Consider the following 25,995-nt stretch of genomic DNA (forward strand, 5'->3'; position numbering starts at 1 on the left):
TAGAAATGTTAAAATCATAATAAATTGTATGAATAAAAAATATATATAAATAGAAAAGTAAGCCTAACTTTTGTTTTTATTATATCCCTATGAGCATTCGAGAATCTGGTCAAGTTTGAAGCGCTGTAACACTTATATAAATAAACAGAATTAAACAAATCTATCGTGGAAACTGTTCGCTGAAAAACCCTCTACAAAATTGCTATAATGTTATTTTATTTGAAAATGAACTGAAAAAAAGTTATAACATCCAAAAGGAATCTTGTTAAAAAATTTTTACATATTTTTGTTTATATCTTTTTTGTTGGTCACTTGACGATAAAAAGTAATGGAAATAAAATTGTAGAAAATTTAATGTGCTACATTTTATTTTTAATAAGATTTTCCGTAGGGTTATTAGTTTACGAGATATAGCGCGAAACCCCTTTGCACACCATTTCCAAGATGGCGGCCGGGGGACAAGGGTGGCGACCCCAAAAACTTGAACTTAAGCTTCTACTGATCCCCCTACACACTAAAGAAATAAAATTGACTCTTCTAACAAATGCAAGGTACGGCCTAAAAATGTAACATTTTAATGGAGTAACAGTATTATTTTATATGTAAAAAAAATTCAACTTGCTGTCTGCTTTATTTTCAGTGCTGGAACATTTTGAAAAAATGAATTTTTATTGCGAAAGCTGGATTGCAAAATTTATTTTTACCTTTTTCTCTAATAAATAAGTCGATTTGTCACTGTAAACTTTGCGGGCGAGTCTGCACCATTCTCACTATTATTCTTGTATATCTTGCAACAATTTCTTTGCCTTTGTATCAAAATCTTCCGCATTTGTATATAAATCTTTTTCGTGTTCTGTTGTTAGGGTTAATGTTATATTCACTAGGGTCCCACAGTGTATGAGTTTTCTTACACGTCATAGATTTCTTACCTAGAATTTGAATTTTTCACTAGTTACTTATTGAACAAAACCACGAACTAATTGTTAGTTACTAAAGAATGTGTTTGATTCTTTCGATTTTATTTATCTTAAAAAACGAGCTCTAATTATAGAATACAGTAGTTTTTTCTAAATTAGTTATCAGATCATGAAAATCTTTCAGTGATTTGGTAAAAAGGTTGGTCTTTTAACCAGGCGTAAATAACTTTTGCCAATATATTTTTATAGCGCTGATATTTCACAAAACAAATAAAATATATCAGAATAATTAACAGAACGAAGAGAGCATAACTACTACCAAACCGGAATATCACTGCGCCAAATGCCAGTCTGCTGTTAATTGAGTGATTATTGTTCCATATTTGAATGGTATCTGTTTGATGGTGTTTTTCAATGGATAATTTAATTTGATGCTGCATGTATCGTGATTTCAATGCAATCATGAAAACAAACCTTTTGTTTTATATATTCATACGACTTTGTATTTCGAAAAGCTATAAATTTTTAAATGTCATGGTTTCGTAAATAAAAATAGAGTCGGATTTGTTTTGGGAGGGACCGACAAATTAAACTTTCAGTGCTCACTGAGAGTTGCAATAAAAAATTAGTGGTTTTAATTTCCGAACACAACCATCGCTCTGTAATTTACAGAAGTAATAATCGGCTTAAAAGGCATAAAATTGTTTGAATTTAAATAAGTAATTAATACAATTTTTATTCCATAATGGCTGCATTTAACCAAATTTAATATTGTTGCAAATTCTTGTACAAATTTAAACAAAACTGGGGTTTTTAACTATTTTTTTATAAAATTTTTATTTATTCGTTTATACACTATAACGCCTTGATTACATATACCGAGCATTGTAGCGAGACAATGTTCTCGGCCGAGTGCTTGTTTGGTATAAACATACTAACGAGTAATTGGCCGAGCACTCGACCCAGTCATATGGCGCGACAGTCACTCGGATCTTGTTCTATTTACTAGGCCGAGTCTTCCACCTCCCACCCTTCAATCGTATACTCGCCAATCCACTCGGTACGTGTAAACCACACTCGCTGTGTAACTGTGCACATTACCACTTCATCAGAGGAGACGACTTGTATTATTAATCAATGTGATTTTTGATTCTCAATAGCTAAAATAGCTATCAAATGGAACTCAGATAGGACAATAAAGTTTAGTTCAGTTGTATAAGTCACACCCGTGCTTATGAAATTTCAAATCATTGGAGTATAAAAATAAACAAAAACGTGATGCAGCATATGTATCGATTGTAGAAGAAATAAATATTGTTGGTTCTAAAACTCCAGAAGTCAAATAAAAAAAAATTAATTCGACATATACCTAGACAAGAAATAAAAAATCAATGAATCGAAGAAATCGGAAGCAGCGAGGTTTGGTCTTCTTAAAATCCATTCTCTATAGTCTATAGTCCAAAGACCCTTATCTCCTTCTCATAATATATCCGTCAAATCTTGTATAAGCAGTGCTATAAGCCGTTTGATATATTTTTAATGTTAGCTTTAACCCTCCGTTAGGCGCGTGGTCTACAATCGTAGACCACTCCATTTTAAGTGGTCGCCAATTGCATAAAACTTCACATACGCCCCCATCCCGCTTAGTAGCTGTCACTAATACTTCCAACTTACTCTTCAGTTTGCTAAACGCCACCGATCTGTTTGCATTATTTTTTTACAATTATTCAAAGAGCACTGGTCTACAACCGTAGACCACGCGCCTAAGCGCGTTCCAGTTTTTAGTTGTATATATAAAGCTAATATGTAACCTGCTGTATATATAAAGGTAATAACATAAATGAAAATGTTTCAAGAAGCTACTTCATTGAAAACTTAGCATGGGAACTAATCAAACAGCAAATTAAATATGGATCAACTATGCCTTCCCTGCTAAGAGAACTTAGACGACAAGCTCGCGTACTGCTCGGAGTTCAAGAAGTCGTACCCCCTTCCCCTAATTTTCCAACAAATTACGTGGGACGATGTTGTATTTGTGCATGAATTTGCAATATGTCAACAAGAAGGGCATGCCAAAGATGTGACACATTGGCATTCAAGGATCATTTTGGGGATATTTGCACTGAATGTTTGACGGACTAAAATTGTGCCACTTTGACTATTTAATAGTTTTGTTCTTTTTTTACTTTTTAGTTCTATTCTTTATTATTTATCCCTATTGGTCATTCTATAAGTGCAAAGATAAAAAATATTTGTGTTTTTTACTAAATTGGGCTTATTTTTGTGACCATTTTCATTTACTTGCGAATAAAGACCCAAAAAATCATGACCTCGTTTTTAATTTTACCACTGTCAAAATGAGAAAAGCCAAAGAACAAAATATATCTAATATCAAAGTGCGAACATAAATAAACATGTTATTAACCACTAATTTGTTAATTTTGTCAAAATCCGGTATTATACGACAAAAAACTATTGGTCTACAATCGTAGACCACGCGCCTAAGCTTGTCAGCAATAACGACGCGCCTAACGTAGGGTTAAGATCCATAAATACACTACTCCTTGTTTTTGTGAATCGAAACTGAACTGACTCGCCACCAAATTCAAAAATTTCCAAATACGTATAAACCATCTCTCGTCCTCACCACTGTCTCGGTCTAGTAACAGTTTGCTGTCTCGTCACTGTACTCGTTACGTGTAATCAAGCCATAAAAATTAGTGCAGTCATTGACGATGGATATGAGCTATTACCTCCGATTTCGTTGAACCTCAAACGATTTGTATGAAAATTTATGAGTGGTCAGAGAATACCTCAAGGAACAAAAGTGGCATGGTGCGGACCTGCGCTTTTTTGCTGGCGGTGTAATTTATAGTATATAAATTACTAATATCTCGTCGGAGCGATGACGGTCGTGAATTCAATGCATTCTCCCCATCCAAAAAGTGCACAACGTGGCTAAAGAAGTCTTCACTTCAAAAATACTTTAAAAACCAATCAGTTATAATGATTGAAGTAGGGATAGTGTGACCCCTCATGCGCTTGCTTCGCAAGCTGCTTCGGGTACACACTCTATCCTTCCTGCAACCGATATAACTGTAGAGATGACGGTCGCGAATTGAATGCTATCTCTCAATCCAAAAAGATGTGCTATACCTATATTACGCGCGCGTTGCCTGCGTCCTTTAGTATTTATATATGTTACAGTTCAAGTTGATTCTCAGTTAGAGTTGACTCCAACTAGTTGGAGTCAACTCCAAGGGAAACGAGCAGTAAAAGTTGATTTTAAAAATTTAAATCAACTTTTACTAGTTGCAGTTGACTCTTCCTGGATCGATTCGGTAAATGTTGATTATACGAGAATCTCAAGTGCATTTTTGATGAGTGTGCGTTTCTTTGTTTTGACCGTTTCAACTACTTATTAGTATAGTCTGTAACGTCGCCCCCGTTAGGTAAATTATTCTGATTTGATTTTTTGCACAAACTTCCTCGAAAGAAATACATCCGTATAACAATCCTTATAACAAATACACAGGGTGTCGCGCGGTACCGCGGTCGAAAAATTGTTTAATAGTTATTTATGTACCAAGTCAGTAAAGTGGCTCTTTATCGAACGAATCTGATATTACGAGCAGAGGAAGCGAAGCGAGCATCAGACACGTTCGATAAAGAGTATTGAGGTGGTGCGTACATAATTGTATCATCAATCATAAAAAACATTAACACTTACTTACAACTTTGAGGAAATTTTTTTAATTTTAGACGAAATAAAAAATTCGTATGACAGTAATGACAGATGACTTTTGCATGATGCCCGGTTTTGATGTTTAGTCGATAGTTATCAATATTGTATACCAACCTAATTACTAAATCTGTAAAGTTTTGATTTATTTGGTATGAATATAATTGCGAAACACTACAGAATTTTACTTTTTGACATAAATTTTATTAATAATAAGATAAATTTTGTACAATATTTTTAATAATTAAAGTAAATAAATTTTAATTTCACTCAAATAAATAATCGATTCCTGCCATTGACCACTTACATTCAATCTCGGTTAATTTGATTTATAATCGCGGCAGGTAAAGTAACATTCTTCTTTCAATACAACAAAGTGTTATTTTACTGCCGAAAATGAGGGAAATGAGTACAATAATGAATGATTTTAGTGACGTTTGGCGATAAACAATGATTTTAAACAAATTCGCAAAAATAATTTTTTCACTTCATACAAATTTTTTTAGATCCTTTGGGCAGTTTTTTTCTCTAAAATTGACTGTTGTCGAGTTATTAGCGACTTAAAATTTTAAAAACGCCAAAATAACTATTTTCAGGGTTTAATAACTCGGTTAAAGATAATTATAGTGAAAGTCGAGAGTAACGGCGTAAAGAGATAGTGGAGTAACGGCATAATCGCTGGCCTCATACGCCAGTGCACGTTGGTTCGAGCCCTGCCAAAGACAAACCATTTTCATTTCCAATAATGACACGAGCCGTCTCACCGTGCCTCGGAGAGCCCGGTAAGCCGTCGGTCCCCCTGGGCTAGTGTACATCGACACTAGTTACTTGAAACAGGGTTAAATATGTAATTGGCGCCAGAACTGCCCGAAAGGCAAAAATGCCATACGATATTATATATTATGAAAGTCAGAAACTAAAAAAAATCAAAGATTAAAGCTACCTCTATAGGATTATGAAGACATTTTTGTCATTATTTCATTAATAAGATATTATTTTTTAATTATCAACAATGAGCGCTAAGCGTGTATTGAGGCGGCCGTGAGTGCGAGTGAGATTCACCATTGGACGGCTGGAATGGTGCATCTCTTTAGCACTCACCATTGACGGCCGCCTAATACGCACTTAGCGCTGATTGTTAATAATTAAAGATTACAGCTTAGTAATAAGATATTGACAAAAATTTCTGCTGGATCTTGTAGAGGGGGCTATAAACTTTGATTTGGTCACTTTCTGACTTTCATAATAATGGATTTTAACCGAGTTATTAAGCCTTGAAAATGGCTATTTTCGCATTTTTTATATTTTAATTCGCGTATAACTCGATAACAATCAATTTTAGAGAAAAATCACAAAATACCTTTTTTTTGCTCAGAATAACCCAAATGATCTAAAAAAAATTATTCGAAGTGAAAAAATTATTTTTGTGAATTTGTCTAAAAAAAATTGTTTAAACAATTTATCGATCAAAGTACTGCCTGGCACCCAGTAGATTTGTTATAAGGACCTCTTTTTGAGTAAGTTTGTGCAAAAAATTCGAATCGGAATAATTTACCTAACGGGGGCGACGATACAGCCTAGACTAATTTGAACATATTCAGTAACATTTAATTTCTAGAATCGGCTGTTTCTGTGAATCTGAATCAACTTTTACTAAATGGCATTGGGAAGAGTATACTTTTCCTAGTTGGAGTCTACTTTTACTAGTAAATGTTGAATAAAAATCTTCATTTTATATTTATAATCAACTTTTACTGAAACCAGCCGTTAGAGTTGACTCGAACTAGTAAAAGTCAACTCCAACTGGATAATCAACTTCAACTGTAACATATATACATACAGGGTGCGCCAAACCTCTGGTTTTCTTTAATTACGGCTAAACTATGAGATATACAAAAAAAGTTTATAACAAAATTAATGTGTATTAAAGAGGTCTATATTCTAAAATTATTTTTGATTATATAGGGTGAGTCAGAACGACGGTATGAACTAAAGATTTATTTTTTTAAATGGAACACTCTGTATATTAAATCATTTTTGAATATATTATTTAAAAATATGAAAAAATTGTATGAGGTCTTATAGGCCTAAAGTTAATAATTTTCATTCCTAGACGAATGAAAGCGGAATGTGATCGTTTCCCTTTCGTTTTCTATATTCGTCTTCTGCTGTCTTATTAATTGAAAAAGTCGCAGATTAAGGATGTACCAGTAAGAACTTTCAGCACGAAAAATCTCAGTTTTAAAATAATATTTACCATTTTACTTCTTATTAAATTGGTGGATTCTGCATCTGAGATTCTTCAATTTGTTAGTAGATGTCGCTGTATTGCGTCTGATGGGAAATTTGAATTAATTTTCAGATTCCCTTTAAAATGATGGTAGAGCTGTTTTTCGGTCCAGAGGTAGGCACACCAACGAAAGCTACCGAGGACGCCTGAAATGGTAGAAACAGAGCCTGTCTAGCTGGTGTGCAACCCTCTGAATCGAAAACAAGCAAAACCATCATTTATTATTTTTATTTCCTTTACTCGGATTTGAGTACTGAAAGTTCCTCTGCTGTCCGTTTTTCCTAGACGAATGAAAGCGGAATGTGATCGTTTCCCTTTCGTTTTCTATATTGGTCGTCTGCTGTCTTATTAATTGAAAAAGTCGCAGATTAAGGATGTACCAGTAAGAACTTTCAACACGAAAAATCTCAGTTTTAAAATACTATTTACCATTTTAATTCTTATTAAATTGGTGGATTATGCATCTGAGATTCTTCAATTTGTTATTAAATTCAATTGAATTGTACTAGCATACGATTTATTTTAATCTTCAATTACGTTTTTATTTTCATATTTTATATTTTAATGTATGTTTTTAAAACCAGATTAAAATTATTTTTTTTGCAAAAAAATTTTTAAATAAAAAATCCGCAAAAATGTAAAATTTATAGTTTTTTTAAAAATATCTACAAAACGAAACATGCAAGGTACATACAACCTTATACCAAAAGAGAGGTGGTAATATTTACTACAAAACGCAAATCAAATATACAGGGTGTCCCATTAAAAAAAAATGAGAAAATTTTGTATTTGCAAATAGTGATCACACTGTATATTTTATGGCTAAAAGTAAAAAATATTAAATCATTTAAAAATAACATTATATTTTAAAAACTTTGACCTATCATCTAAATTTTTTTTTCCTTGGAAACATAATCCACAACCCTATAAATATTACCATTTTTCTCAATAAAAATGTAAATATTTCGAAAATTCTTAACTTCAGGCCTATAAGACCTTATACAAATTTTTCATATTTTTAAATAATGTATTCAAAAATGATTTAATATACAGGGTGTTCCATTTAAAAAAATAAAACTTTGGTTCATACCGTCGTTCTGACTCACCCTGTATAATTGAAAATAATTTTAAATTATAGACCTCTTTGATACACATTAGTTTAGCCGTAATCAAAGAAAACCAGAGGTTTGGCGCATCCTGTATACACAATATATAATATATCACAAACGCGAAAATTTCAAACCAATGAGCCTGTTGCCACATCCGTACAAACTTGTTATTAAAATAATTACTAACAGACTATCAAATAAATATAGTACTATAGAACACCTACAGATAATAACCGACACGTATCGAAAAGTGGAACGAGTACAATAATTAACCTCTTCATTTCGCATCTATGAATTATCATAAAGGCCCCGTCTCACCATCAAATAATTGACAGTTATTTGATCAAACTTGACAGTTAGTGACACAATCTATACATACTAACTGTCACTTTGTGTCACTAACTGTCAAGTTTGATCAAATAACTGTCAATTATTTGATGGTGAGACGGGGCCTTAAGGCCTTCGATACCACAGAATTCTGGACCGTATTAAAAGGAATGAATAACGCAAGGATTGATTCTGTACATAGAATACCTACTCCTCAAATACATATTTATACTACAATGCAACTATGCAAATAAATGTATCAAAAGGTCTAATAACAAGAAAAATAAGAACGGAGAGAGAAGTTAGACAGCGAACAAAAACTAAAATGAAACAAAAGTGATGACAAATTAATATATTAGAATCGGCTTAGATGGAAGTAATATCGAAAGTGTCGAAGAGTATAATATAACTTAGTCACACGATTAAACTAGAACTAGACAAACAGAATCAAACTGCAGAAATAACTAGAAGAATCAGAATGACTTGGGCAGCAGTAGCAAAACTCAGTGATTTGTTGAAGAACAAAAAGATACCAATAAGTAAAAAAAAAGAGTATTCAAGAGTTGTATTCTACCAGCTATTCCTATAGAATGGAGATCATGACACTTACAGATATATCAGCCAATAGATAGAGAACGACAAAGGATCTCTTACGGAACATATACAAAATGAGGACGTGTGAAACATGACGAAAGTGGAATATGTAATTGGAAGAATTGCGCAAATGAAATGGACCTGGGTAGGACACGTGGCACAACAAAACATCGAAAGGACAAACTAGTTTGGCCTAGGCCAAACTAGTTAGTCCTAAGCGCGTTAGGATAAACTAGTGCGGCCTAGACCAAACTAGTTTGTCCTATCGCGTGTAGGCCAAACTAGTTTGTCCTAGGCCAAAATAGTTTATCCTTATATAAATACACATACTTCAGGCCAAACTAGTTTATCCTGACATAATAAAGACTCACACTTCAGAATAAAGTAGTACGGTCTAGTCTTAACCAATTTAGCCGAGTCGAAAGTAATTTAGCGTACATGTAAGGACTTTTACATGCGGGGAACTCCCAAATCACTTCCCAACAGGGAGGGCAAAAATTATACATCGTTATATTGTATCATATGATACATCGAATGAAGATAATGATACATGCTATAAATCAATATATTCTTCTATAATTAAATAAAATAAAAAATAATAAATAAGAGAATGAGGTTTCGTCCAAAAATAAAAAAAAATACACTGAACTACCTAAATTAATATTAGTCCTGTCGCCAGGGGGGATACAACGGCCTCCTTTATTCAGATGGACTTACCCAAGTTTTTTTTATGTATTTTGACCCGTAGAACACGAATTTTTTGGGTAACAGTTGATCCGGATGTCGATAAGATTGTTATAAACAAAGAACTTGAGGAATTACATAACAGCGATTTCTAGCAAAACAAAACATTTTTTTGTATTTTTGGGTCATTCTAAGCAAAAAATGTTTCTACAAATTTTTTCGTAGGATTCATAGTTTTCGAGATAACCGCTGTTAAAATTTCAAAAAATCGAAAAATTGCAATTTTTGAACCCGATTAACTTTTGATTTAAATATAAAATAGCAATTCTGCTTACCGTATTTGAAAGTTCAAGTTAAATTTTATCGGTTTTGATTATCTGCATTGCTAAAAATTTATTTTTTATTGTTAAACAAAGCTATAAACACATAGTGTCTCCCGTACCTAATACATGCGTTTTAATACATCCTACGTAGATATTGCCTTGTTTGCACTAGTACCTACTCTACCTACTTGTTCGATTTTAAATGAGAAATCATTGAAAACATCACTCACGCACTAGGTGTTTATTACTGTTTATAGCTTTGTTTAAGAATAAAAAAATTAGTTTTTAGCAATGCAAATAATCGAAACCGATATAATTTGACTTGAACTTTCAAATGCGGTAAGCAGAATTGCTTTTTTATTTTTTAATCAAAAGTTATTCTGGTTCAAAAATTACAATTTTTCGATTTTTTGGAAGTTCAACCGCGCTTATCTCGAAGACTATGCATCCTACGAAAAAACTTGCCAGAACATTTTTTGCTTAGAATGACCTAATAAATACAAAAAAATATATTGTTTGGCGAGACATCGCTGTCATGTAATTCCTCAAGTTCTTTGTCTATAACAACTTATCGACATCCGGATCAACTGTTACCCAAAAAATTCATATTCTACGGGTCAAAATACATGAAAAAAACTTGGATAAATCCATCTGAATTAAGGAGGCCGTTGTACCCCCCTGGCGACAGGACTATATTGTTTTCACCAATTTTGAAAAAATGTGAAAACGTTGAACTATCCACGTCCGTCCGTCTGTCTGTCTGTCTGTGAACTTAACTCCTCCGTCATTATACCAGGTAGAAAACAAATGAGGTGTCAAATGAAAGCTTATAAACCAAGATGGTACTAAAGGTGAGACATTTGACCTAGGCTGTCTGTCCGTCCGACCCCGAATATAACTCAATATTGTTGTTTGTTTGTTACGAAGTAACAAACAAATATAAGTTTAATAAAAATGATTATTTTTCCAAGAACAAAGTATTTTATTCAATTTATTATTTCACAATAAAACACGGAAAAACGTTTGTTTTCTATACTTCCACAAAATTTATTACAACTATGTTATTACTACAGCTGTTTCGGCAAAGTGCCTTTCTCAAGTGCCATCACAGTATTTCTATACTTCCACAAAATTTATTACAACTATGTTATTACTACAGCTGTTTCGGCAAAGTGCCTTTCTCAAGTGCCATCACTTGAGAAAGGCACTTTGCCGAAACAGCTGTAGTAATAACATAGTTGTAATAAATTTTGTGGAAGTATAGAAAACAAACGTTTTTCAGTGTTTTATTGTGAGATAAAATGAACTTCCATCAAGTAACGGTCGAATCCATCAATAATTTATTATTTATATTAAGCTGTACTAGTTCGCTGAATTACTTTCTTCTTCTTCTATAGCACTCTATTCTCCCAGTCGTCATCTCTGAGGTCTCTATCTATCATAGCATTTCCTATGTGAGTTTCCCATCTCACAGCAGGTCTTCCTTCCGCGGGTCCCAGTCCAGTAATCTTTTCGACCACCTGTCTCCGGCATTCTTTGTACATGCTCGTACCATTTCAGGGCTCTACTTTTACTACCACAACTTTTTTGTAATTGAGCATTCTACTTCTATTCTGTTTCATATTTCCTCTGTTCTTATGCTATCCCACCTGGTAATTTGTAGACACCTTCTCTTAAACTCCAATTCAACTGTTCGTATTTTATTTCGTATTATTGTTGTCACTGGCCATTCTTCTGCTCTTGTAGGATAATATTCACTATGCCCTGAAATAATTATTTATGAAACAGTTCGTAAATTATGGTTTTTCCGAACGCACGCGATATTTAGAGCACGAGCGACAACGGAGCGAGTGCTATACATCGCGTAAATTCGCAAAAAATACTTCACGCACAGTTTCATACAATATTTTATCTACTCTTCGATAAACAAATAAAAAAACTGTAACTCTTCATCACTGGAATTGATTTCTATTCTACAATTTTTAGAACTTTGACATTTTAAAATCCTAACTACTTTCAATCCAAAAAACTGTCAAAAATTTTGTTGTAAATCATTGCTCATATTGTCATCACCGTGACAACGCGAAAGTTAAGGATATCTGATTATATGAAAGTGTGCCAAAAAACCCATTGAAACTGTGCGAAAAAGTAAATCCCATTTAATATACATTGTTACTTCACGCACACTTTAAACCCTTCACGCACTGCTGTTTATAATGACAGTTTTCACAAACTAAAAACTGATACATAATATGATATAGAGTAGATAAAACCCTTTTTTGTTTTCTTTAGTTAGAGTGTTCTTTCATATCACTCCATGGAGTGCTTTCGTGGCTTGTTTTCCCCGTACTATTTTTACTTCTATCTTTCATACAAGTGCCATCTCGGTTTATCATTTACCCTAAATACATAAAAGTCTTAATAGTGTCTTCTAAACTTACGTTAAAATCAGCAACCAATCTGTAATCAATTACTTTCGACTAGATTAAATTGGTTTAGACGAGGCTAAACTAGTTTATCCTGATATAAAAACATACAATTCAGGATAAATTAGTTTGGCCTGAAGTGTGCATCTTTATATCAGGATAAACTAGTTTGGCCTAGGCCAAACTATTTTTACCTGAAGTGTGTGTATTTATATCAGAATAAACTAGTTTGGCCTACGACAACTAGTTTGGCCTACGCGCGATAGGACAAACTAGTTTGCCTAGGCCATACTGGTTTATCCTAACGCGCTTAGGACAAACTGAAGCTTGTTTTCCTGAAATCGGGTTTGGCCGTTAATATATACATACACATAATATAAACGTACAAAATTTATGTCTCCGAAGCGATGATGGTCGCGTATTCAATGCTTTTTCTCCATCTAAAAAGTGCACAACGTCCCTAAAGAAGTTTTAACTTCAAAAATTGTTAAATAAGGTTATTAAAATACATCAATCGATATTGAGTTATTAAAGATGAATGATTTTATTATTTCGTGAAAAAATGCATGTTTTAGATCGGTTTTTCATAAAAAACGTAAAAATTAGTATTTACAAAATTATTTACAAAAAAAAGGAATTGCTGCCAAAATTGAAGATAAGAAATAATCAAATAAATTCCTTACTCGAAAAACCTTTTTGTATTAAAGCAAAGTTATTGATAAATAGGTAATCGAATTTTTCGGCGAGTACTCAAGTCTTTCTTATAGGTGACCCTCCTTTCCCCTTAAGCTTAAATAACGGGAAAACGATGCATAACATATACTTACTAAACACTTGTCAAGGTACTTAGAAATACCCACCAAATGAGCTTTGGAAGACGTTGAGAGCATTATAATTTAGGCTCCAAAATTTTTAAAAATTCATACAACAATTTTTAAAATTCCGAATATGTTTTCAAAAAATGATATTATTTTTCTTTTAGAATAGCTCCGTCAATTTTTATAATATCAGAATTATCCAAATCAATGTAAAAGACATGTTTTTTTTTCAATTGCTTATAGAATTATGTCACTTACTTTCACTTGCTTTTGCGTTTAGTAAATTTCAATTTCAGGGACTCATCTGTAAACACAGAAGTTGACAGTTGAGATATTGATTGAGTTTTGGAAGTTGATAGTTGTCATTGTAAACAAATTGTTGTTTGAATAAATCGATTTTAAACCATACAGTACAAAATAAATATACTCAAAGAAGTAGGTACATTTTACTATCATTTTATAACATTCATAATTTGAAGATAAAGTCTTATCATTCTCCAATGGCTATAGTTTATCGACTGAACTCATGATATAATTATTTGTATTGGTATAATTGGTAATTTTAATACAATTTAGTGTAAGGTAACTATTATAAAAAAACCTAATCTTTGTATATGTTCTCCAGTATTCTTCCTCAGTTCATTAACCTTCTCAAATATTGTGTAGTGATTGTATACCAGTCGTTTGACTATTGTTATTGATTCCTTTCATTTTTCTGGATGTTTTTTTGACTTCGGGAATGAGTAACGAGTGATGTTCATCATTTGATCTAATTATAACAATGGCGATCTTTCTTTTGTTCTAGAATTTTTTTACTCTAATATACACGGGAATATTTAATAAAGGCTTACCTTCAAAATTAAAATGATATTATTTAAACCACAGTTTGTTGAAAAAATTATCAAAAATAACAATGCGTTTCCTTTTGTTTCAGTACCAGCTCGTCTTGTTTGGGGCGTACCTGGAAAAGACGTGGAATTACCTTGTGATATAACTCCAGCCCTTCCCAATGATAACGTTACAATGCTTTTTTGGTTTAAGGATAATTTAGGAATGCCTTTGTATAGGTAAGTTGGTACAGATAATTAATTTTCTATTTTGTAGTCGGTTTTAAATTAATACATTGAGATATCCCAACAGACCAATCATTACCATGAACTCATCACATTATTTTTGGAGTGAGCTCTATAAAAATGGTGGAGGCGCTTGCTACAGATTCTGTATACGCTCTGAGCTTCGCTGGTGGCGCTCCTAGCGGATTATTAATTCAACTTTAACCGGTAATTTTTAAATTTATTATTTAATTGTTATCGCTTAATATTTACAACGCAAAAAAGTAATTAAATTGTAATCGATTTTTTAAAGATTTTGCTAACCATTTTGACGTTCTATTGATAAAATATGAATTTCTTACTTCGCATACTTTCACAATTATCGTGTAGATGGTGCTAAGATTAATAGAATAATTTATAATTAACTATTACGGAACAGCAAAAAAACTTAAATTCAGTATTTAAAACGTAAATATATTTAAGGTAAAAATATATACGACAGCTTTGACCAACTAATATTTTTTATAATTAATGTTTTTAATTTTAATTTTAAATTAATCACTTTGACATTTATGTCAAATTTCCGGTAAAGGTTTACACACTTGTCACTACTGGCGCTCGCGAATTTGTAAATATCCCCTCTACGTACGAACTGACAGCGTATAGGTACACTTTTATTTCTAATCAGGAAAAATGAGACCATATTATGAGAATGGTCTCAAGGCTTTATATGCCCGTTACATAGAAGATGCGACCAGCTCAAGTGTTAGCTTGTCTATGAGGCGTTAGACGAGGATGTATACTTTCACCTATTATATTTTTAACCTATATCCAGAGGAAATATTTAGTGAAGCCTTGGAAAATTGCGAATATGGAATACTCCTAAATGGAGAACGCCTAAATAACATCCGCTACGCAGACGACACCGTTATTCTTGCAGACAGTTTGGACAGTTTACAGCAACTAATAAAAAATAAATGAAGAAATTGAAATATTTGGACTACAAGTGAACACATCAAAAACGTGGTCATCAGCAAAAATAAAATTAGGGACGCCCAAATGCTTATCAAGAATACACCAGTGTACCAAGTAAAACAGTATAACTATCTTGGAACAATAGTAAACGAACAATGAGATTTTACTCACAAGAAATAAATAAATGTAGAATAGAGAAAGCTGCATTCAATGTGCATTCAATAAAATGGTCAAATTCCTTAAAAGCCACAACCTCAATCAGGAGATAAAAGTAGTAGGGCTCCTACGATGTTATACCTTCTCAATATTATACTACAGAGTAGAATCCTGGACACTTACTTAAGCGACCGAGAAAAAAATTGAAGCCTTCGATATGTGACTAGACAAGTGAATCCTAAGGATATCATTGACGGACAAGATAACCAACGAGACCGTATTCCTAATATTTAACAAATGACCTAATATTTAACAAAATAGAAGTCGGTTGAATGCTCGAATATATCGAATCTATAGGAATAAAAAGCAGATATCGAGTATCTAGTTTTATTCAATCTGGCCCAAGTCAGTATACTTTCGCTAATTTAGCATCATCAGGGGCGTCTGAAATAAGCCAAAAAAATGCCATTGTAACAAGAAGTGACTGGAAAAACATTACAAAAAATCGAAGTTGATGTTAAACAAAAAATTACAATAACGTAGACTTATTGAATTACTAATTGAACAGAACTAATTTGATGAAATAAATCTACGTTATTGTAATTTTTTGTTTTTAGATTTTTTGTCAAAGTTTTTCCATCTACTTCTTGCTACAATGGCATTTTTTTAGCTTATTTCAGATGCCCCTGATGATGCTAGGTTAGCGAAAGTATACTTTTGATTTATATAAAGGCCAGATTTGATAAAACTAGATGCTCGATATCTGCCTTTTATTCCTATAGGTTTTAATATTTAACAATTTTTATGCGTATATTGATATCTAAAGATATGTTGCAGATATTTTTCCTAAGATCGTTAAGAGAGCTTCTGGTTATTTCAATACTAGTTTTTATTTCATAGCTATAATCCCAGGTATACTTAGAGTTGCAATCTACATAGCATATTTTCTCCACTCTTTTTACTGGTGGATCTCTCATAGGGGAGTGCATATAGATTTTCACTTCGGAAAAAATCAAACAAGATAGAACTTTTTGTAATGTCATTAAGAAATGTTTAATACACTACATATCAAAAAGTTATACTCGAGAAGTGGCTGCTTCATTTTTTATTAAACAAATGAACTACATTAGATGTTTTTAAATAACTCCGAAAATATAAATTTTATATAAAAACTGATTTGACCATTCAAAAATTCAGAAAATTTTACAAAAGTAACCTTATATAAAGAATTTTCTAGAACTAAATCTGTATCTTCTATAATTTTTTATATATAACGCGTCACCCCTCTCACAAACATTGGCGCACTGTAAACTAGCGTACGGCGAAGTGCACGCTTGAGTTATTTTAATGTAATGCTTTAACTAATGGATCAAATGAAATTTTACAAATTTAACATGAAAGAAGAATAATTAAGCTATATTATGGTTATAAAAAAAGGAAATAAAATGTAAGGGCATAAGTACGGTGTGGGCGGAAAATGAGCCTTACATGAATTTTGTTTAAAAATTATTTAAAAATGTGTAACTAATACAATTTTTCTTATAAAGCTCTCAATTTTGCACAACTTACCTTTCAAGCATATTGCTAAATGACGTTTCCATAAAAAAATCTCAAAAATTTAATTCCAATAATAATATGACGCCTCAAAAAATGTAAATTTTTAAATGTTCGTGGTTTTATAGAATTATTACGAATTTAAGGCGGTATTACTCAAGTTTGAACAGACCTATTACAGTTTTATAAGTGCTTTTTTAAAGCTAAGGATGTAGTCTTAAAAATTCACTGAATTATTTTACTTTATAAATGAAATAAACTATTTCTTTTTGAGAAAATTAAGAAAGATAACAAAAATGTAATAAAAAACCGAAAATTACCAGTTAAAATAATGTTAATACAAAGTGATCTAAACTTTTTTCTGTAAAACTTACCTAAAATACATTTAATAATAAGCTTTAACAATATTAATAAATGTTCAGCAAAATTTTTTTTTAGCTCTTATGCATTATGTCTGCGTAACTTAGAACCTATTGATAACTTTTTTAGTATCAGTTTTACGAAAAAAAGTTATTCTTTATAAAATACTCAGCATCGTATATAATCTTAGATGCAATCATCAAATATCAATTTTAATTAATTTTATACGAGGTATGTCAAAAAATATGAATTTCACTCAAGAGTAAAGTACCTTTACATTTCAAAATATCGAAAATTGTTATTAAGAAAAGTTGTTTGGAATTAAAAAATTTGTTTAAGTGTTCCACTACACCCTTCTAATTAAAATATTGTGAATAATAAGGGCACAACTCTTAAGAAAAAAAATTCATATTTTTTACATACCTCGTATAAAATTAAAAAAGTTTGATATCTGATGGTTGTATCTTAGATTTTAGACCAGGGAGAGCATTTTATGAAAAATAGCTTTTTTTCGTAAAAGTGATAATAAAATAGTTATCATAATTGTAATAAAATGATGATGAGAATTCGTAATTTGAGAAAAAATTGAAAAATTTATTTTTCGATTAAAATGATGTAATTGTATATTTAAACATAGTTTTTAATTTCAAACAACTTTTCATAATATCATTTTTTGATATTCTGGAATATAGAGGTACTTTACTCTTTAACGAAATTCATATTTTTGACACAACTCATATAAAATTGATTAAATTTGATATCTGATGGTTGAGTTTTAGATTTTTGACTATCCAGAGCATTTTATGAAGAATGACTGTTTTTTCGTAAATTGATAATAAAAAAGGTTTCCGTGTGGTTCCTAGCTACTCAGACATACTGTATAAGAATTTTCAAATTGCAATGCCATATTCGGATTCAACATAATCAAAAACAAAATAGAAACATATTTGATCAAAGTAAAATGATGAATTTAACGATATTTTTAAAATTGTTTATACAAAAAATTGTTATTGTTTAAACAATTAATAAATAATTAGCGGCCAAATCTGCGAGTAGAACTTTTTACTTTAACATGTATAAAGACTACCAAAAAAGTTTTAGAAATATATAAGCGTGTTTGAATTTTTTCGAAACAATGCATGTTTTTGTTCTAATTGCACTCCCCTGTTATGGCAACGTGGGCGTTTATGTCGATGTTCTAACTAACAATCGTTATTTTTATCATCTTAAAATTTAATTTTGGGCCCATTTGTAACATGTTTCTACAAGATCTTGTTCTATCCATCATTCTTTGGAGCCCTTGCGCATTCTCTGACAGAAATACAGTATTGCCTGCATAGCTAATACTGTTTATAATTTAGTTGACAATTTACTGTAATGATCATCATCATAACTGGTTAGACAATCCGTTGTGGATCTTGCCCTGCTCGCAAATAATTCGCCACTCCTGCAGGTTCCTGGACGCTGGTGACAGTATGCAACCCTGTCGAACTTCTTTTTCGATTATGAAGATTTAGGACAATTCATTTTCGAATCGCACTGTTGCCTTTTGTTGAAGATATAAGTTTGAGATTAGTCTTATATTCTGACCATGGAGTCTTGATGTTTTTAAGATATCATCTAGTTTCTATGTGGTACTTTATCAAATGCCTTCTTGAAATCGATGAAACGTGCATACACATCGCAGTTGACATCCCTAGCTCTTCCTAGTTCATCGGTTTTGATGTAAGATGTAAACTAAATAATTGAAACGACTGATATGTATTTTACACCCTTATGACAACTGAATGAATGGCAAAAGAAAAGTATTTTTGAAGTCAATGTATTTTCTTTAAATTTTACAAATTTCAAAAATACTTTTCACTTCCCATTGATTAAATAACTTAATAGCTGCAGTGCTATTATCAGGTGGATAATGGTAGAGGAGTCCCAGCAGGGACTTTTTCAGTTACTCGAGCGCGTCAGAAAATCACATGGGAGAAACCTTGCAGCCTGTAAATGAACCCCTACCATAATATGCACTCTAATACAGGGGAGTTTGGTAAGGGGGGCTCGAAAAAAAATCTATCAGAATAACTCGAAATCGTCAGATTATCACAATGTAAGTTAAGTACAGACATGTAGAACAGTGTATATTTCAAAAATATGAGGATTTGAGTGGGGCGTCAGGAATTGGGCGAGTCACAAAGTTTCACAAAATAAGCGAATATTTCGCGAAGTGAACATCAAATCGAAAAACTGAAAAATACGTTTTCAATATTTTTCAAAAATCTATAGAATGATACCAAACACGGCCTCCAACGGAGAGTGGTGGGAGGTAACTTTAAAAGTCTAGATAGGAACCCCGCGATATTTCGCGAAATGGACGTTATATCAAAAACTGAAAAATACATGTCCAACATCAAACACGACCACCCACGAAGGTTGGGTGAAGGGGTTACTTTAAAATCTTAAATAGGAGCCCCCAATTTTATTGCAAATTGGGATTCCATACGTAAAAATAAGTAACTTTTATTCGAGACATTTTATCGAATTGTGGATAGATGGCGCTATAATAGGAAAAAACGATTGTTGGAAATGGAAAATTAAATTAAAAGAAGGAAAATGGAATGGTTTCCACTAAAATGGAAAAGTTAACTTAACTTTTTTTTGGTTTTATGACCTAATCTTCACAACCCAATAGGTCCCTATAACTCTTTAGTAACTGCAAATTTAGCATTCTTGCGTCTCCTACTATAGTAGGTATATTAAATATTTTTTGTATTGCATTTTTTGTATTTTTTAGAGTGTAAAAATATTAAATAATTACTTGTTTACCAATTATGTGTGTTTATTTATCAATTAAATTTTATAATTCAAACATATTGTTTCTTGTAACATTAATTTCTATATGATTATAGAGTAAAAAAGAAGTTGATTTAATATTTGGTTTCTATTTTTATAACTTCTTTGGCTACGTATAAACTCTCGTTCAAAAAATATGGTAGTGATCAAGGAAAGTGCCCTATAACATTTATTTTAAAAATTGCATATCGATCAGCAGTACAGACATGTACAGGAAACAACTTCTGGTGGATTCAGAATATTTAGCCGAACTAGATACACATAAATCAAAGAGTTCTAGAACCTGGATGCCAAATTGCTGAGCTCAACACTTTTATTGGTGAACTGACAATGACAGAGACGTACTGGCATCGAAATCGGTTTGGAATTCCAATGCGTGTGAGATTCTGGATGGGATAAAAAATTTGCATAAATTTCTCCATTTATTAAAGGAGGGACATAAGAAATGCGGGTGTAATGCTTTTTGTGATTTGAATGATTACGAACGATAAATCTTTTGATGGCGAAATCATTACGATGTAAATGATGAAAATTAATATAGTAAATTCGAATAACTTATATAATATATAATTAAAGAATATAAAGATAATAAAGAATAATTTATATAATAAAGAATTAAAGTTTTTTATTCAAATCTTTGTACTTATTGTCAGAAAGTGGGTGATTTGAATCACACTTTCTTTGACTGCGGAAAATTCATTCCATACACCTATAATTTAATCGAAGGGTTAATAAAATGTAATGTTTTTCCAACTTTCAATACATTCTATCTATTGTCTCTGAACAGCAAAAATATATATGATTGTTTAATGAAATTTATCTGTGAAACTAAAATTAACCTCTAAATTTGTTAATCCTTATAATTTGATAAATATATTATTATGTACCGGGTATACCAATTAGAATGGCTCTCGGCCATGTCTCAGGAACCGTTTATAGTACAGCTTTGAGAAAAAAATATTTATAACAAAAGTCGCCTCGGGAAAAGCCTGGAAATTATTTTCATAATTATTGTAGGTCCACCGCTAGAGGGCGCAATTGAATATCAAAAATTAAAAAATTAAAATTTTACAAAATTTATTTAATGAAAGGACACTGGAAATCCAATCATCGTATTCTTCATAAAATTCTGAGCATATTTGATTATACAAGTTTAAGTCTACCTTTGTAAATAAGAGGTGGGGGTGAGTGGAAACCTTCTTATTAAAAAATGGCTTTAAGTCCGGTTCTGCTAAATTGAATTTTGCATATTTGCTCTAGTTAAAAACAGCTCTTTCTCGTCAATGTAATTGTCTTATTTTCGACATAGCCTTATAAGTAACATGCAAGTTAGGAGGCGTTATTTAATTATTTTCAGAAATCTAGTTTTCTTTGGTAAATATTAAATACACGTATGCATTTTTAATCCTGTGTTACAAAATTAGACCAAATTAGCAACATAATACCGAAAACCGCATGTCGATAACTTTTTTATATCTCGAGATGTCTTATGAAATGTGTAAATTTTAAACATAATTGTTACTGTTACTGGTAAACGAGGTTAAGGAAAAGTAGTGTGCTATGGAAAAAACAAATAAACATTTTCCAGATGTAAACGTGTATAATTAATTAAAACAACAATAAGACAACACTATAAAATATAACAAAGGAATAAAAGCACTACTTATTTAGTCTTAGTGACTGCCTAAATGTTCAAATTGTTGCCCATCATTTTCGATGCAAGCATTTACTCTTTCAGGAGTAGATTAAATAGAAATATATTTAACTGTTTTAGGCTTTTATTTATGGGGACGGATTAAAGACCTTGTTTTTGCCACTAGGTCCACTTCTCCAGAAAACAACATCTAGAATCTAGGGAATACGAAACGCCATTCAAAGCATTTCAAAAGCAGAAATTGAGACTGCTGTTCAATCTACTCTTGAAAGAGTAAATGCTTGCATCAAAAATGATGGACAACAATTTGAAAATTTAGGTCGTCACTAAATAAGTAGCTGCTTTTATTTCTTTGTTATATTTTATAGTGTTGTTTGTCTTATTGTTGTTTTAATTAATTATATACGTTTACATCTGGAAAATGTTTCTTTGTTTTTTCCATAGCACACTTCTTTTCCTTAACTTCCTTTACCGGTGACATTAACAGTTGTTTCAAATTTACACGTTTCTTAAAATATCTAGAGATAGAAAAAAGGTATCAACTTACGGTTTTCGGTATTATGTTGCTAATTTGGTCTAATTTTGTAATACAGGATTAAAAATACATACTTGTACTTAATATTTTCAAAAGAAAACTATATTTCTGAAAATTTTTAAGTAACGCCTCCTAGCTTGCTTATTACTTATTATGCTATTTCGAAAATAAGACACTTACATTGACGAAAAAGAGCTGTTTTCAACAGTACCAAGTATGCAAAATTCGAGTTAGCAGAACCGGACTAACAGCCATTTTTTTCATAAGAAGGTTCCCTCACCCCCACTTCTTATTTGCAAAGGTAGACTTAAACTTGTGAAGTCACATATGCGCAGAATTTTATGAAGAATACGATGATTGGATTTACAGTGCCCTTTCATTAGGTAAATTTTGTAAATTTTTGATATTTTAATATTAGAATTCGTATTCAGCGACCCCAAAAGCCCACGAGTGACAAAACCTGGCCCTTAATTATCTTGACATGTCTATGCATTTTTGGATACATTTTATGTAGTTTAAAATGCAATTAACATTTCCATTCATTTTTCTATTGTAGACTTTTTCCCGACATCATTCTGAACACAATGCAAAAAGTTGCAAGTCTCTAGATGCTGCATTTAAAATCTATTTACTTTCTCTTAAAAAGGTTTTTCTTTTTCGTACATTAAACTTTTGATTAAACCTAACGGTAGGTATACAGATTGTACAACCAGAATGTTCTAAGTCAAAGTTAATATAGTGTTGTATGTTCGGTTTTCGCAAAAATAGTACAAGCAGACTGCATTAAGAGTACTTAATGCATTCTGCTAGTAAATGAAACAGTCAAACTGACTTAGTATTAAATTTTTTTCTCTTATTATAATAAGCACGACTTAGTGCGTCTTTGCAGTATATAGAACATACCTTTTATATACGACTGCATTAATAGTTGAATAACTAAAAAAATTACTTAGTGCGTTCTGCTGGTATATCCTCGATATAAACATGTATCAATATTGCTTTTACAAAAAATTTTCCTTAACGACGTGATTTCCTCTTGCATAGCTTGCTTCCATTTTTCACTATCACTTCCTTCAAGCGCTTCTTTAAAGTTTCTTCGTTCTTCTTCTTGGAATTCTGTCAACTTTGCTATGTAGCGCTCAGGTGGAACACCTTTATTTACTCTGCTAGATCTACGATCACCTGGATTCTCTATATCGAGATCTGTATCTATTTTATAGTTAGAATCACCGTCATCGTCATGGGATTGTTCCCAACTTAAGCTCTCATACCTGTTAGATGTATCCGTAGAATTTTCTATTTCCTCCTTGTTTTCAAAATTTGCAATCTCTCTGTCTTCTACGTCGTTTGGCTCTATTTTCTCCCGTTCCATCATGGAGCCAATGGATATTTCCTCACTTTTTGCCTCTTTTTCTCGACGCATATATTTCTCTTGAAAAACACCACACTACGGCTAATTGTAATACGTTCTGTATCTACATTTAACAATCTATATGCTTTTGATTCATCGGAATAACCTTCAAATAAAAGTGACTCACCTTTTAGATCAAATTTATCCTTCATTTTTTCTTTGGGAATGTGACTATAAACCGCAGACCCAAATATTTGCAAATTCGACACATTTGGTGTTACTTTATGCCACAATTCATAGGGCGTTTTTTCTTTCGATTTAGTAGGTAATCGATTTTGCAAATAATTGGCTGTCACTATCGCTTCCCCCCAAAATTTCTTTGCTAAACCCGCATCGATTAACATGCACCTAGCCATTTCAACTAGAGATCGATTCTTTCTCTCTGCAACTCCGTTCTGTTCTGGAGAGTACCCTGCAGTATGTTGAATTTTTATACCTTTACCCTTTAAAAATTCCCTTAAATTATTATTTACGTACTCGACATCCCTATCTGATCTAATTACTTTTGGAACCCTACCTAACTGATTACTCGTAAATTCTATAAACTCTTTTATACATTTTACCGTTTCATTTTTATGACTTAATAAATATATAGTTGTATATCTAGAAAAATTATCAATTATAGTCAAAATATAACGTTTACCCCCTGGAGTAACAGTCTTCATGGGCCCGCAAATATCCGAATGTAATAAGTCAAGAATATTAAATGTATTTCTATGAGAAAATTTTGGAAAACTCTTACGTAAAATTTTACCTTTCATACAGCATTCACAAGTTTCCCTAATCCTACATTCTGTCATATCAATCCCGACTGCTATGTTCTTTTCCATTAAGTGTTTGACTGCATCTATATCCCTGTGTCTAAACCGTCTATGCCATATATGTTGACAGTTGCTGGAGTGCTCCAAAACTCTCAAACCATGGTCCACAGTTGAAAGTTTGTATGCTGTATAAAGTCCGGTGAAGGCACCGCACTCGCGACGACTTTTCCGCGTAAAACGATTTTACACTCGTTTTTATCGAACTGCACATTATGTCCCGCACTGGTTAGCTTTTTCACCGAAAGCAGGTTTTAGTCTAATCCCGGCATATACAACTATTTGAAGATTGTCAATTTTTAAATTTTCCACTCCCGAACCAGTCACGCACCCAATAAGTTCTGTCCCTATACTCTGAACCTCGGAGTATTGCCCTTTCTTCGAAAAACTTACAACGCCCTTTCTGCTACTGTCAAATTGGGTATAGAATCCTTTGTAATTAATCACGTGGCTCAAAGCTCCACATACCACGAAGCAGAATCCCTTTTCCGTCCCTTGAGCTATAAATGACCATAAAACATGCATCATCAGTACCTTCAGTGACTTTATTGGCCTTTTCCTTTTAAACGCTTTGTACTTAAAGCAATCTCGTTTAAAATGGCCCTTACGGTTACAAAAATAACACTGCCTTGCTTCTACCCTTGCAGTGCCATTATTTTTGTTACCCTCATATACTGATTTCATCACCGACTCCTCCTGATTTCTTCCCAAAGCTCCCTGACGTCTCCTGTACTCATCTATTAATTTACTCGTAACAAATTCTAGAGTAAATTCACTCGATGACTCGTATGAGTCTGGAAGACTTCCCAGCAAAATTCCTGCTGAGTACCTGTCCTTAACAAACTAATGTGTGCTTCCATATCACCATTCTCCTCTAGCGATAGCCTACAGATTTCCTTTAACAAAAACACCATACTAGACAAACTTGATTTCTGATAACACTCCCTTAGCGCTACCCACGCATCGCGCGCGAATTCCCTGTTCCGGATATGCACTAATTGATTAACGTCAACAAGCAAGGCTATAGTTGACAAAGCCTTATCATTTTGTTTTTTCCAAGAACTGCTTCGGTCTGCTTGTAATGGTAACTCACTCGAAACTATTTCCCATAAATCAGCATTGATGAGAATAGAATAGAATAGAAATATGCTTTATTGCCACTGAAAATTTTTACAATTTTATGGACAAAGCTTACATACAGTCAAAAGAAAAACATAATATAAATAACAAATAACAACTACAATTTACTAAAATTAGATAAATCGTCAACAATGTACAGTATAAGATATAAAAGCTAAGACAAAAACAATTTATTGCAAAACATATATAAATTGCAAATTGAACATACAAAAATAAAATAAAATAGGTACAACATAAGGAACTGACAAGTTTATGCTACTGCGCAT

The 25,995-nt window shown here is 32.2% G+C and overlaps 1 protein-coding gene across 3 annotated transcripts in view; it reads left to right on the forward strand.

Annotated features, from left to right (window-relative positions):
• The window catches only part of LOC114329157 (hemicentin-2), an 869,111-nt gene that overhangs the window by 203,034 nt on the left and 640,082 nt on the right, over nt 1–25,995 (forward strand). For all 3 annotated transcript variants that reach the window (XM_050654496.1, XM_050654495.1, XM_050654497.1), the window contains exon 2: nt 14,165–14,297. In XM_050654496.1, the coding sequence (XP_050510453.1) occupies nt 14,165–14,297 (133 nt within the window). The remainder of the gene's footprint in view (nt 1–14,164; nt 14,298–25,995) is intronic.

Source organism: Diabrotica virgifera, chromosome 6 (genome assembly GCF_917563875.1).
Source record: "Diabrotica virgifera virgifera chromosome 6, PGI_DIABVI_V3a".
Taxonomy (NCBI): domain Eukaryota; kingdom Metazoa; phylum Arthropoda; class Insecta; order Coleoptera; family Chrysomelidae; genus Diabrotica; species Diabrotica virgifera.